General features: G+C 38.1%; 1 protein-coding gene across 7 annotated transcripts in view; it reads right to left on the minus strand.

Annotated features, from left to right (window-relative positions):
• The window catches only part of MAP4K3 (mitogen-activated protein kinase kinase kinase kinase 3), an 81918-nt gene that overhangs the window by 36056 nt on the left and 32500 nt on the right, over window positions 1–13362 (minus strand). For 4 of the 7 annotated variants that reach the window (XM_021389862.1, XM_021389861.1, XM_021389860.1 and 1 more), the window contains exons 13-15: window positions 10332–10407; window positions 9033–9091; window positions 6452–6514 (exon numbers count right to left, since the gene is read on the minus strand). In XM_021389862.1, coding sequence (XP_021245537.1) covers window positions 6452–6514; window positions 9033–9091; window positions 10332–10407 — 198 coding nt within the window. The remainder of the gene's footprint in view (window positions 1–6451; window positions 6515–9032; window positions 9092–10331; window positions 10408–13362) is intronic. The other 3 variants (XM_021389865.1, XM_021389864.1, XM_021389863.1) reach the window with 1 other exon arrangement.

The following is a 13362-nucleotide window of genomic DNA, read 5'->3' on the forward strand; positions in this document are numbered from 1 at the left end:
GAACAAGGAGGCTAAGCAGGCAGAGTGAATCCACATGAGAGGATGCCAGAACGAGGACTGCTGGAGAAAAACAACCCCAGATCAGTACAATGAAACCTGAGATTTTCAGCTTAAGTGACAAGCGTTTTGTCTACATGTTGCAAAATCACATTAATCAAAAGCAGGAAACAAAATCTTATGCTATACAGAGCCAAAACGCTTGTCGAATTTAATTTACACACCACACAATGCTCGACTATATATATTATACAGCAACATTGGGAAAATTAGTAAGAGAAAATAAGCAAACCCCCATAAAACAAAGCTCACCGGAATTCTCTTTATGAGAAATGACATCTGCCAGATTTACTTATGTTTAAATGCTCTAAGAGGACAAAAGCTTTGGTTTTTATCCAGCTTATTATTACACTATCAGCATTTGAGTGTGATTATAATAGGATATGTATATTTTTCACCTCCTATCCTTAACCAGACTGTTAGTTTTCTTGTAAACTTTTAAAATATTGCTGAATTTCAACGTAAACGTGGGGTGAGGCGACCATTGCTAGGGGAATTTACTCTTCTGTGCTCTTTACAGATAAATGCTCAGAGCTAGAAAGCTTTTTAAAAGAGCTACGTTTTTTTGTACCCTCTATTTCAAATATATCCTGAAATTATAATTTCTTAAACCTTCTAGCTACATATTTAATACACAAACATAGCTAAGAACTGCACGTATCATGCAAATCCTTCAGAGAGCTGTTGCACTTTATCAGAACAACCAATATAAGCCGATGTTAAAGCCTAACACAAACATACTGCAACAAAACAAAAGTATTATTAGGCATGGATTCCCATTTGGAAGAACAGAATACCATTAATTGATAAGCAATGCAAAAACTGACTTAAAAAAGGCTATTACGTTCTCCACATCTTAAAGGAGCCCAGTGACATTATTAATCTCCATGAATACTCTCATTTAAGATATACGCAATGTTGACTAGTTAATTAGAATTCTTTTTAGATCAGACATTCACACTAAAAGAATCTAAATGACTAGAAAGACATTTTCCAAAAGAAGCTCAAGGCCTATAGCCAAGTACAAATGAGAATACAGTCAATAACCTTGCTGTTCAATCAAAGATGCAGCCCCAGATGACTCTGCATTCAAGCTGATGTTATTAAGGACCAACTCCTGAACCAAGGCAACTATGTAATTATTTTGTAAGACAAAATGCTATTTGCAGATGACAATTCCTTTGGGGAAAAAAAAAAAGATAATACAAGGAATAATCACTATTTCTTCACATAATTTTACAGTTAATAGTCATACAAAAAGACAAAATCACACCTTTCAGTGTAACGTATTGTGCAAAGTAATTGATGACTACAAAAGTATAAAGATTTCCTCAAAGTGAAGACATATTTGAGGGACGGTATGGCTATGCTATAAAATTCCCCAGGAATTACCAAAACTACAATACCTTCATCAGCTAAAGCTTCAAAAAATGGTATTTAATTTTTTGTAGAACTTCATGATGATTCATTACTTTAACTTTGACACAGTGTTCCTAATTAAGACGCTATTTCCCCAGAGCTGAGCTGTACTAAAAAAAATATTTTTAGGTGTTCAGTCTTTCAAAAAGCAAAACTGAATGTACACAGTGAACTAGCAATTCATCTACTTCCCCATCTGCTATTTCTGAAACTTTAACCTAGTAAGAAATAAGATAATTTCACAGAATCACAGAATCATTCGGGTTGGAAGGGCCCTCAAGTATCATCAAGTTCCAACCCCCCTGCCACAGGCAGGGTCGCCAACGGTTGGCTCAAGTACTAGATCAGATTGCTCAGGGCCCCATCCAAACTGGCCTTAAACACCTCCAGGGACAGGACATCCATGACTAATCTGGGCAGCCTGTTCCAGCACCACACCACTATCTCAGTGAAGACCTTCCCTCTGACACCTAATCTAGATCTCCCTTCCTTCAGTTTAAAACCATTCCCTTTTGTCCTGTCACCACCTAAAGTAACAAAAATTAAGGCTTTAAATCCAAAAAAGTGCTGGGGAAAGAAATCTGAATTCTGAAGACTGCAAACCACCTTTGAACTATTAACTTAAACAGAAGTAACATACACATCTCTGTTTCTCCATGAAGCAAAGATGACGCAGTTCCTATTGCATCACTTCACAAAAGAGAATGCTTATTTTAAGAGGACTCTGATATTAATGAATAAGCTTAAAAAACGCATTCTTGAATTTCTTTGGATGGATTTAAACACCACAAAATAGCTAATTATGTATATACTTCTTTTTTTTTTAAACATGAGTGAAAGTATGTCTCAGGTGACTGAGGTTTTCCTATAGTTCTCCTTTTTCCCTGCGTTTCAGTTCTCTACGCATTTTCCCTATGAGTACCCTCTTCACACAAACAGCACTACTTCAAATCCATGTAATGGAACACTGCTAGATAACTACTGCAGGGCCTCAGTGAAAAGGGCAAACGTACATAACATTTTTAAACTGCTTCCTAGCAATGAATTTCAACATCTCATCTTCTCAATTACTTTTTCCAAGGTAGAAAGTATCCAAAACATTCAGAGAAGAAAGAGTAAAAAAACCCACAAAACCCAGAATTCTTGACCCCTCTGCACTTTTACCCTGACTCCTACTTATTTTCTTCTGATTATAAGGACCACACACCCTTTTATTATCCAAAGCAGAACAAAGCACGAAGATTTTCTGCAATCCAACTAATTGGTAACTATTATAACTCTAAAACAAGTATTGCAAACAAATATGAATATAAGTCTTTGTGGTTTTTAACAAGGAAAATCATACGTATGCTTGTATAGCAAAGAGAAAAATGACCTAATCCAACTAAAGAGTAAGCCTACTGGGCAAGGTTCATCATCTCTGTCAGTCACTCCTATCTAACTTAACATTTTCCTAACAGTATTTCAATTTCTATGCCACAAAACAGTAACACAGAAAAGCTACACTGAAACATTCCATTCTCAAAATTAACTGTTGCCAAACACTATTAGAAATGACTACATCCAGAATATGTTTGTAAGCAAATAAAAATTAAATAGGACCAAATGTATAAACGCACCTGGCAAACACAAGTGAGGACTGTACGATAACAGCAAAACCTTTACTAAATGCTTTGCCAAACAGGTCTAAAATGAACGCCAAGTTCACAGCAACTGAAAACAACTTCCAAGTCAGAACCCGACATACCACATCCAAGTTCTTTCCAACTCCTCTGCCCCACTTCCTAAAGAGGTAGGACTCAATGTGTTTCACTGCGTGTTGAACATCGAGACTAAATAAAGTCCAATGCAGAATCACATAATTTTTTCTCTAATGCAAAGAAAAACAGTGGAAAAAGTGCTATCAATCTGTTACTGAGAGCAGGTGTGCTGCATCCAGGGTGCTGTGAGATTCATCTCCACCACTTTTATGGGAACCGAGGGAGATCTCCGCTAATTAGTAACAGGCGCATTTTAGATCAGCCTTAAAAGAGTAGGCTCCTAGCTGAAGTGGGCAAAACCTCACCAAGTTCAAACCAGCCCACTTTAAGCCAGAACCTGATGTACCACATGCAAGAAATGCGATCCAATTTTCCTTGGAGTTGAATTTGATTGCAACTCTATGTATTCCATTTGCAAGTTCGGAGGTAATGTATTTATGATGACTGAAAACAGAGTCACAAAAATACCGAATCACTGCCGAAAACATCATCAATCTTGAAACCTATTCTCAAATTCCTTCATCACAACAGAAAGCATGGCTGCGTATTTTTCACTGTTGACAAGAATGTGTTTTTCAGCCAGTGTATCACAAAGCATCCAATTATTTGCCGTAACTTCCGCTTGCCATAATTTAAGTTTCATTTTGAACACTGCTATGGTTTGAAACACAGCACAGATAAGTTGATTTTCACCTTGAAGATGCACTTTTAGCTTATTTAAATGAGCAGTCAAATTTACCAAAAAATGCTAAATCTGAGCCATTTTTCACCTTCAAGTTCTGGCACAAATTTTCCTTATGATTCCATAAATGACTTGATTTCTTTTGCAAATCATCAAGTCTTTTTCACATTTTACCCTGACTTAGCCACCAGCCTTCAGAGAAGTACAAGATGTCCCCCTTATCAGCATCAACTCCTGGAACTGGCGATGATTGAAGCCCTTGGACTTTATGGAATTCACAGCTTTGGTGACTTGTATGACATTATCCATTTGTAACTCTTTCACACAAGTTTTCTTGTTGTACAATGCAGTGCTATTTCATCAAACATGAGCTGCTGGTAGCAATTGCATTATTTTCTATTAGTTTTATAAGTCTTTTTTTTTTTTTAATTAACCAACCATTGCCGGGGTGCCAATAGCTATATCAGATATGTTGACAAAGAAGATCCCTTTAATATAATTTTACTGCCTCATACAAATGAAGAGATTTAGTTGTGTCTTTCAGTGGCACCACAGAAGCCATTTCTTCAGTGGCATTATATTAGTTATCAATGTCTCTAAGAAGCACAGCAAGCTGAGCTGTATCTGTAGCATCAGTATTTCCATCTGTCACCGAAACATAAAATTTGAAATTAGCAGCTTTACTCTCCAAATTTCTTTCAATAGATTTTGCTATTTCTTCAATTCACCTAGCTACAATTTGGTGAGACAAACTGATTTTATAAAAATCCTTTTTTTTTTTTAAATCAGGACAAATTGTACCTGCCGCACTTTCAACGCATTGCTTTCTAATCTCACCATCACTAAATAGACTTGATTTTTTTTGCAAAAAAAATCTGCACCCAGAAGCCAGGCTCTTTTTATCAGCAGCAAGCAACAGGACAAGGGGCAACGGGCACAAACTGGAACACAGGAAGCTCTAAACAAACATGAGGAAAAACTTATTTACTGTGAGGGTGACAGAGCACTGGAACGAGCTGCCCAGAGAGGCTGTGGAGTCTCCTTCTCCAGAGATACTCAAAACCCGCCTGGGGACACTTTCCTGGACAACCTGCTGTAAGGAACCTGCTGGAGCAGGGGGTAGGACCAGATGATCTCCAGAGGTCCCTTCCAACCCCTGCGATAGAAAAAAATAACCTGAAAGAAGCTACACATTTTTTCCTTGAGGTATTATATACTCGAGCCTACCACTGAACACATTCTTGAATACAGCAAAGATGTTTTAAGGGCAGTAGTTTTGGTCCTGCTATGCCCTCTCATAATTGCAACATCAGTACTTCATCAGCTTTAGTAAAGTAATCATTTTTTAAAGGGAAGAAAAGACAGTCAAGCTGGGAGACATGTTGTCACTGGCCCCTTAGACCCACAGATTGTAGGTTAACATCATATGAAGCATCACCAAAAGCAATGTCAAAAAAGCATCAAATGAAAAAATAAAAGCGAAGATGAAAAAAACTGAAGCCAAAAAAAACAAGAAAGCACCCCAGAACTGAAGCAATTCTGCAGATGAGGTGTTTCCACTACAGAGAAACCTAAGCTTCTATTTCAAAATAATTTGTGAAACATTTTTCTATCAAGCAAAACTACACGAAATTCCTTCCGAGAATGGAAAAGACAGAGTCAAAGTTCTCAGTAATTACAGTATTGGAAGATACAAGGCACATCAAGCCAACTGATGCCAAATACAGAAATCCAAAATAAAAACCATTGCACTAGAAAAGCAGAACAAGACATCCCCAAACAGCTCAGTTTTCCATTTTTCCCTGCAGTACACTTACATTATGCAGCTCACAAATCAAAGAAAGCCACTAAAACAATCCTCTTCATCTAACACAGAAATCTTATTTTTTTCACTGTATAGGAAGATGCCAGAGTCAAAAGTATTACTTTCCTAACTATGCAGTGCCTAAAGAGCAAAGAAAGGAGAAAACTCATTTTCTCTGGAAATTTTTGTACTGCAATACTAACAACTGAGTTTTTTAGCAGTGTGGTAGCAGAAAATTTGGAAAACGTATCAGAGCAGAAATGGTGCCAAAGGCCATTGAAAACACTTATGATCCTGCCATCTGTTACTTGTATTCAGTTTATATTCATTCTGTAACCTAACTGCTATCTGGAGAATTTGGATATTTAAGTTAATATAATGTTATAGTCTTTCAGGGGACTATTTAAAGGAACTACCAAACAAAACTACCAAGATCAAGTCTTTCCTATTTTTAAATCACTCTAAAAAACTACTGTTAGGCACTGTAAAGCAGTTAAAAAAATTGGAATGACTGCATAACACAGCCCCTTCCATAGAAGTGATTCAACTAAACATGAATACGCGTTAAACGCTTTCAGTACTACAGATTTTAAGAATTCCCTCCTACATTACAATGGCTTTTACACAGATGAAAACACCAGCACAACAACAGGACAAAACACGAGCTTTGAAAAAGTAAAACAAGGACAAAACCAACACTGACATAGAAAGGCGTAAGATGAAAAATACCAGGTTAGATCTTGCAGTGTAGTATATGTCTTCTGTATTGTCCAAAAAATCGCTACTGTCAGGCTGTTCATTAGATAAGAGATCAAGAAACTCATGTTATTTACATCGTCACAGAAAGCGAGGCATAGATAAAGGGAAACTTTTTTGCTAAAAAGAAAAAACAATTTGTTAGTTGAAGCTCAAGCCATGTTAGAGCAGTTCAGGGGGGATGACGCATAGCAAAGGGTATTGTCCCATCACCAAACGCTACTGAATCACACTAAAACTATCACTTATTGATCATCACCTGAGCCGTGGTAATGGGTGACAAGCTGCCTCAGTAAGAGGCATGTATGCACCAGCTTAAGATTAAAGTGCATCACCAACAGTAACTCATCACACAGCAGTTCTCCAGTCCTTTGGCTTGCCTACTCATACTCTTAAGACAATTAGCATGAACATTAGGCATGTTTTAGTGAGACAAAAGCAAAAGGGTCAGAAGAACTGCTTTAATTAAAAGAGATTGATGTTGTTATTGCTGAAGGAAGAAACCGCAGCTCTTGCCCCTGCTTCCATTTAAAATCAGTCTCTCCCCGCTTGATCCATTTCTTGAAAAGATCACATCTGCTTTTGACACGTCAAATTGAGTTTTCCACTGTTTCCACATCTAACAACAAAATATGTTTTGTCTTTTGCTTCTAGACTGAACGTCATCACTTTCAAAATCCCAATCTCTCTCCTGGCTAACAGCAGTTGTAACACTCAACACAACTCTCCTAACTCCCAGTCCACAGTGACAAGAACAGCTACTGCAGATATGAATATCTGATGTAAGCAGTTGCTTTTTTTTTTTTTTAAAACAGAAACTGTCTTGCTTGCAGTGGCATTTTTAGATATGTCACAGTAATTCTGTGACAGATGAACTAATGATTGTTCCACAAATGGGCCTTCTTTTCCATTCACACCTACACTGAAAACAAACTTGAACGCTAGTAATAAAGAAAAACTCCTGCCAGGTGATCAGACATAATATATTCATATTTTAATATAAAATACCTTAAAATAAAGACATTTTTATCTCAAAAGGACAGATCATGTCTGCTTGCTTCATTTCAGTATGGGCAGTGAGGTTGTTAATCTCCACCTTCGCAAAGACCCAGACAAGCAGATAAGGCAAGTTCTTTGAACAGATTTGAAATACGCAAACTCTGAGAGGAATACAAAAATAATAAAATTTCCAGAGTTAATCTAGACAGTTCAAGCCTCTTCTTGCAGCAGCAAGGGCTTCCAAAGGGTTCAAACTGCAAAGGTCCTGACTGCTAACAAACACTGTGGGAGAAGGTCTAATTTCTCCTTTCCAAGAACACCTGCCAAAGAAGTGCTCTCAGAAGTGCTCTTTAACCTCTGCAGAAAACCTCTACCTTGTTTAACAAACATATCTATAGCTAGGACCTCTAATGCAGTTACATCAGCATTTAAGTACTGTGTCTAAAAATCACTGTGACATCCTGAATGTGACTGGGTAAATTGTTCTCCCCCATCTCCAGACTCCAGAAACTGCAGACTACCTGTCCAGACAGTTGCAGAGGAAGAGCAATATTCTGCACAACCTCATACACCCAGAGCCACCTGGCCCACTGACAAAGGTCAGGACCCTAGGAAAGAGATTTAAGCACAGCTACAGAGCCATACTAAGGCAATAAGCATCAGAAATCCCACTCGTAGTCTGTAGACTACAGAAAAGGAAGTACATTCCTAGGTACCAACTAGGAGCAACTGCAACTCCAGGAGCTGAGCTGTTATCTCTCTCATTTAAGTACTAATTCAACCTATTTACATTAATGCCCGATTTAGATAAACATAGAGAACACAGAAGTCTGCAGTAAGAAAACAAAGCGTTCTTTTTAACTAGGAATGTGAAGAAACCACCAAAGTGTACAAATGCGGAAAGCAACAGCCTCCATAAAAGAGAGGAAGTTACCACAGTGGTGCAACACAGCACAAACAGCTTTACTCACACCGCCTGAGTTCTCATACACCTTGTACTGGCAGACCCATAGGAGGAACACATCAGCACTACACTGTTACACAAAACAGCAGCTATCAAACTCAGCGTGTTTCAGGTGTGATTCAGGGCCACAAAAAGTTTGTTTGCATGGGAAAAAAAAAAAAACAACAAAAAACTCTTTTCAAATGCATTATCTCTCTTCCCAGGCTCTTAATTTTATAATTATTTCTAATAGTTATCATTGTCAATATGAGCGTGAGGGAGATAAGCATCTGAGTACACATACAAAGCAACTCTATAATTAAAACAATAAGGGAACAATATACTCAGCAATGAAGCACAAAGGAAATCTAAAGTAAAGGGCTGTTGCTTAGCACATACATCACACCTGGCAAAGCCCACAAATAAGTGGTCTGGCTGGATAGTGTGATGGCACCAAATAATTCTGGTCTAGTATGTTACCACTTGTTGGGAAAACTGCTACGAATTTTAGTAGTGCTAAGGATGTACGCTATACATCTTAGACTTCCCCTTCTCCATGGCTATTTGCAGAGAATAATGTACTGTGCATTGCACATCCTGCTTGTTACTCACAAATTCATGATGTGGCTCTGTTTCTTTCCTCAAGGGTGGATCAAATTTTACTTGACCAACTAAAGAGGAGAAAAGGAAAACAAATTAGGCAGTTATTAGACAACACTTAACTCCAAGGGTTAACAAAAGAAGTTATTCAGTTTAATGAGTATATCATATGTCCACTGATGGAAACATTTGACACATAGACACACCACTACTCTCACTAAAGGGAGCACAATCATCATTAGAAAGACCGGGAGAAGAATTCAGCGAATAGGGCAGGGAAATGCCTTCTTTAAAGGAGTAAAACAGCAGTAATTTACAGAAAAAAAACATCAACTTTGTGAATTCACTCTAGAATCTGTTCTTCTGGACTTTCATTAGCACTAGAGAGAATTGATTCAAGTTCCGGGAAAGCTAGTAACACTTTCTCTTCGGCAGGTACATTTCCCCTCTATTTTAGCTTAAGAAAAGACAACTAAAGCTGCCAGTAATGCTTTAATTTAATTCAACCAAAGGAATGACTACAATTTGGGGACGGAGTCTATTTCTTATGGCCAGTGATCAACTTCCTCCCTTCTTGATTCCTTTATGTCTGTTTCAACTCAAAACCCAAAATGACAAATATACTGAGTTACGGAAGAAAAAGCTTCCTCTGACATTTTATTACCCAGCATAATTTGGCATCACACAGAATATCCTTACTGGTTTGGGGCATGGGGCCATACCAACCAGCTCTCAGAAGAGCTCAGGTTGCATCCTGTTCAATTAAGATGAGGCAATAATAAGCTTTGTTAAAGTGCTGACAAGGGTGTATTCAAATATTTCACATAAATATTTATTTTGTGTAATCATCTGGAACCTAAATCTGTAGATAAAATATCGTTTTTTTAATTTTACTGTATATCAATCAAAATGTTTTTAAGTATGAAAAATACCCAGAATAGTGGTCAACATTGTCATAAAAACATTTGAGCTGGAAAGAACCTTCAAAGGTCATCTAGTCCAGCTCCTCTGCAATGAACAGGGGCACCTACAGCTCCATTAGGAGCTCAGAGCCCCGTCCAGCCTGACCGCAGGTGCCTCCAGGGACGGAGCATCCATCAGCACTCTGGGCAACCTGTAACAGTGCCTCATCGCCCTTACCATAAAGAACACTTTCCTAATATCCTGTCTAAATCCTCTCTTAGTTTATAACCATTTTCCTTTGTCGTATCACAAGAAAACCTGACAAAGAGTTTGTCCCCTTCTTTCCTATAGCCTCCCTTTAAGTGCATACCAATGATTCATTTAAGAATGTCATACACATATGCTTACAGTTTATTTCAGAGCGCGTCTTTTCTTCTCTCACATTTCTACTTGTTGAATGAATTCTGTGAGGCACAACAAGAGGCTAGAAAACAAAAATAATACTTTAAAGTATATTTCACTTGAAACAATACTGTGCACTGTTTTTTTAAGCACATCATTTTAGCATACTGTCAAAAAAGAAAACAAGTGGAAGCCAAAAATAATGGGTTAATGTTAAAGTTAAAATTACTTGTAGACATTTCCCCTGGAAACAGCTTCAATTTCAGTGTAATTATTTATAAAATCTGGATTTGAGCATGCAAAGACAATGCTGACCAACAGTTGCTTTTGCTCATGTAACACTTCCTTTTTGTGCTGTTCAGTTTATTGGTATTGTCAGCTTCAAAATAAGTGGTAATACTAACTCAGACTTGCTGACAGCATTCTCCTTTGTTTAGATATCTATATCATCTTCCCAACTTTTAATCTAAACCGATTCTTAAAACATCAGTTATTTCTTTTCAGTAGATGACAAGTTAGCCAGAGCTTTTCAGAGCTCAACAGAAGAGAACATTCCTGGCATCACGTAGCAAATTCCTTGTGCTGCTCAGCAAGAGCAATACCATCATTTCTAGAAATCCACCTTCATATTTATGGACCATTTCTATTGTTCCACAGATTTCTATATACTTCTGCACAGAATTAAGTATCATGGACTTTAAGACTTCACTTGCTTTCCCTTGACCCTGCTGGATTCTCTCTCTTCCGTCCGCATCTACTGCTGCAGGTTCTCTTAAAAAACCGTAACACAAGGTTTCTTAGCAAGACTACAAGACCAATTGTCTGCTCTGTGCAATCAGGCCCCAAAATTAGCAACATAAATCCCAAAAGTGTGTTCTCAGAATGTCTTCTGTGATTAAATCTTACTCTCTAGGAAAAAAACGTTTCATTCTCCATAATGTCACCACAAGTAATTTATGAGAACTGCACATTTGCTACGCTTCTGTTTTGAATAGATGGCAGCAAAACAATTTTTAATAAAAGTAATCTGACATAACACTGTCAGAAATTTGATATAAACTTTGCTTTTATAAATACTAATTATAATCTTCACTTGGCAGCTTTTATCTACAAAGCAATGGAAAAGAGCTTTAACTGGTTCACGAGGAGTCATGAATAGCTCTGCAACTGTTGAACCATGAAATATCATCTGAAAGCATTAATCCCCTCCTGCCCCTCCTGTTTTCAACACACACAACTTTCTTGCTTCATGTTAGAATCTTACACACGTATATAGTGTTTCACCTCATTTTGCATTCACTTTTGTCTTTTTTGAAATTGGACAGGTTTCAGGACTAAGGGTATTTTTCTCCCATATACCTCACAGGCACATGTTTGGTTTTGGAACTAGTGCCAGTCCTCCTCTTCTGCAGTTCCAGTTTGTCTGCTTTGCGTTTTAAAACTGGCTTGATAGATAGATAGCTCAAGATGCAGTTCAAGGTCTGATCTGATTTTCCACTGGTGTATTTCAAACACAAAGTGCCCAAAGGTTGCTTACTCATAATCCTTTGCTGAAAGGCATTGCTCATTTGCTCACAGTGTGTGCACATTTGTAACATCAGTGTCATGAGCCAGGTTTTAGTAAAGGAGGCAGGTATTTTTGCCTTTGTAGTATTATTTTACAAGTTCCTTGCATCCTGCCACAGATGTTCACTGCTATTCACACTGTACTACATGCAGAACCTGCCCTCACACTTCCTTTTCCTTGACGACAGAATTACTGGAAGTAGCCAAATCCTCACTGCCCTGTCATGAGGACAGAGTCCTCAACTCACCTTGAAAGACCTATGCTTACAACAAATCAATAGAAGCAGCAGGCAACCAAACCGTTCTTGAGGACAAAGGAATGTAGGTTAGCTTCCAACACAACTGCCATTTCGGTGCAACTTAAGGCATGGGACAGATCTCAAGAGCAGTCTTAAAGCCAAAATATACAGTGTAAAGGCTCAAACATACGCACTTTCCTCTCTGCAACCTTTTCAGCTATCATCGTAATCACCACAAGAGTCACTGTCACAGGAAAATGAGGAACAGACAGCTGCCAGCAGATACAATGGTTTATTTATAAGGAAGTGAACACAGAGTACCAATTGGAAATCCTGTCTTTGAGTGAACTGGAAACCCAATTAGGTCCTCCATTAGTTGGAGTAAGAAAAACATTGAAAATGCCACAATCACATACTGCTACCAAATTCTCACTGTAGCAAGGGGACACCTTCCTGATTGCATCCAAACAACCTGATTGCATGGACCAAGGTTATTTTTTGTTGTTTTTTTTTTCCCCTCTACACTGAATGTTTCATTTGTAAGACAGCTCCCCAGACTATCCTACCCAAACAGCAGCAAACAGCATTCCTACGAAATCAGCATGGGCCAGGTGGAGAGCTAACATAGCTCACGTTATGTTGCTGCTTTCAATGTCTGATGGGTGCATTTAGGGTATCCTACTAGTGTAGGAGAGGCGATTCCCAAAGTTCAGATGAACACCTTCGGTCTATGAGCAGGCAGGTCTTGGAGCATGCTCAAAAGTGTACGGTTCTTAACTCCTCTGATTAATTATGGGAATGACCACAATGTCTACAATGGCTTTAACTGTGACTGAATTCTTAATCTAATATACAGACCTTGCTCAAGATGTCTTGAATAATTTATCACGGAAGCAGATTCTAGACTCATTTATTTTGTAAGGAAACATTTACCCAAACATTACTGCACATCTCATTTTACAGGCAAATGAAAAGCCTCAATGGAAAATTATTTGGTAACATGACATCTGAGTCGTTGGATGAAGATGATCCAATGCTACATGTAATGGTGCTTGAAGCTCACTGGACAGCTCAAGGCCACGTGATGAATGAAGACTGAGAAGATTACACCTAGCTCTGAAGTCCATGAATGCAGCAAAAAATCCCTCCGCCGCATAAGGTAAACAGCAAATGAACTAGCATTTGAAAGAATATAATCAAAAAGACATGCAAGGCAGCTTGCTTAAGTACTA

The sequence above is a fragment of the Numida meleagris genome, chromosome 3, assembly GCF_002078875.1.
Source record: "Numida meleagris isolate 19003 breed g44 Domestic line chromosome 3, NumMel1.0, whole genome shotgun sequence".
In the NCBI taxonomy this organism is placed as follows: domain Eukaryota; kingdom Metazoa; phylum Chordata; class Aves; order Galliformes; family Numididae; genus Numida; species Numida meleagris.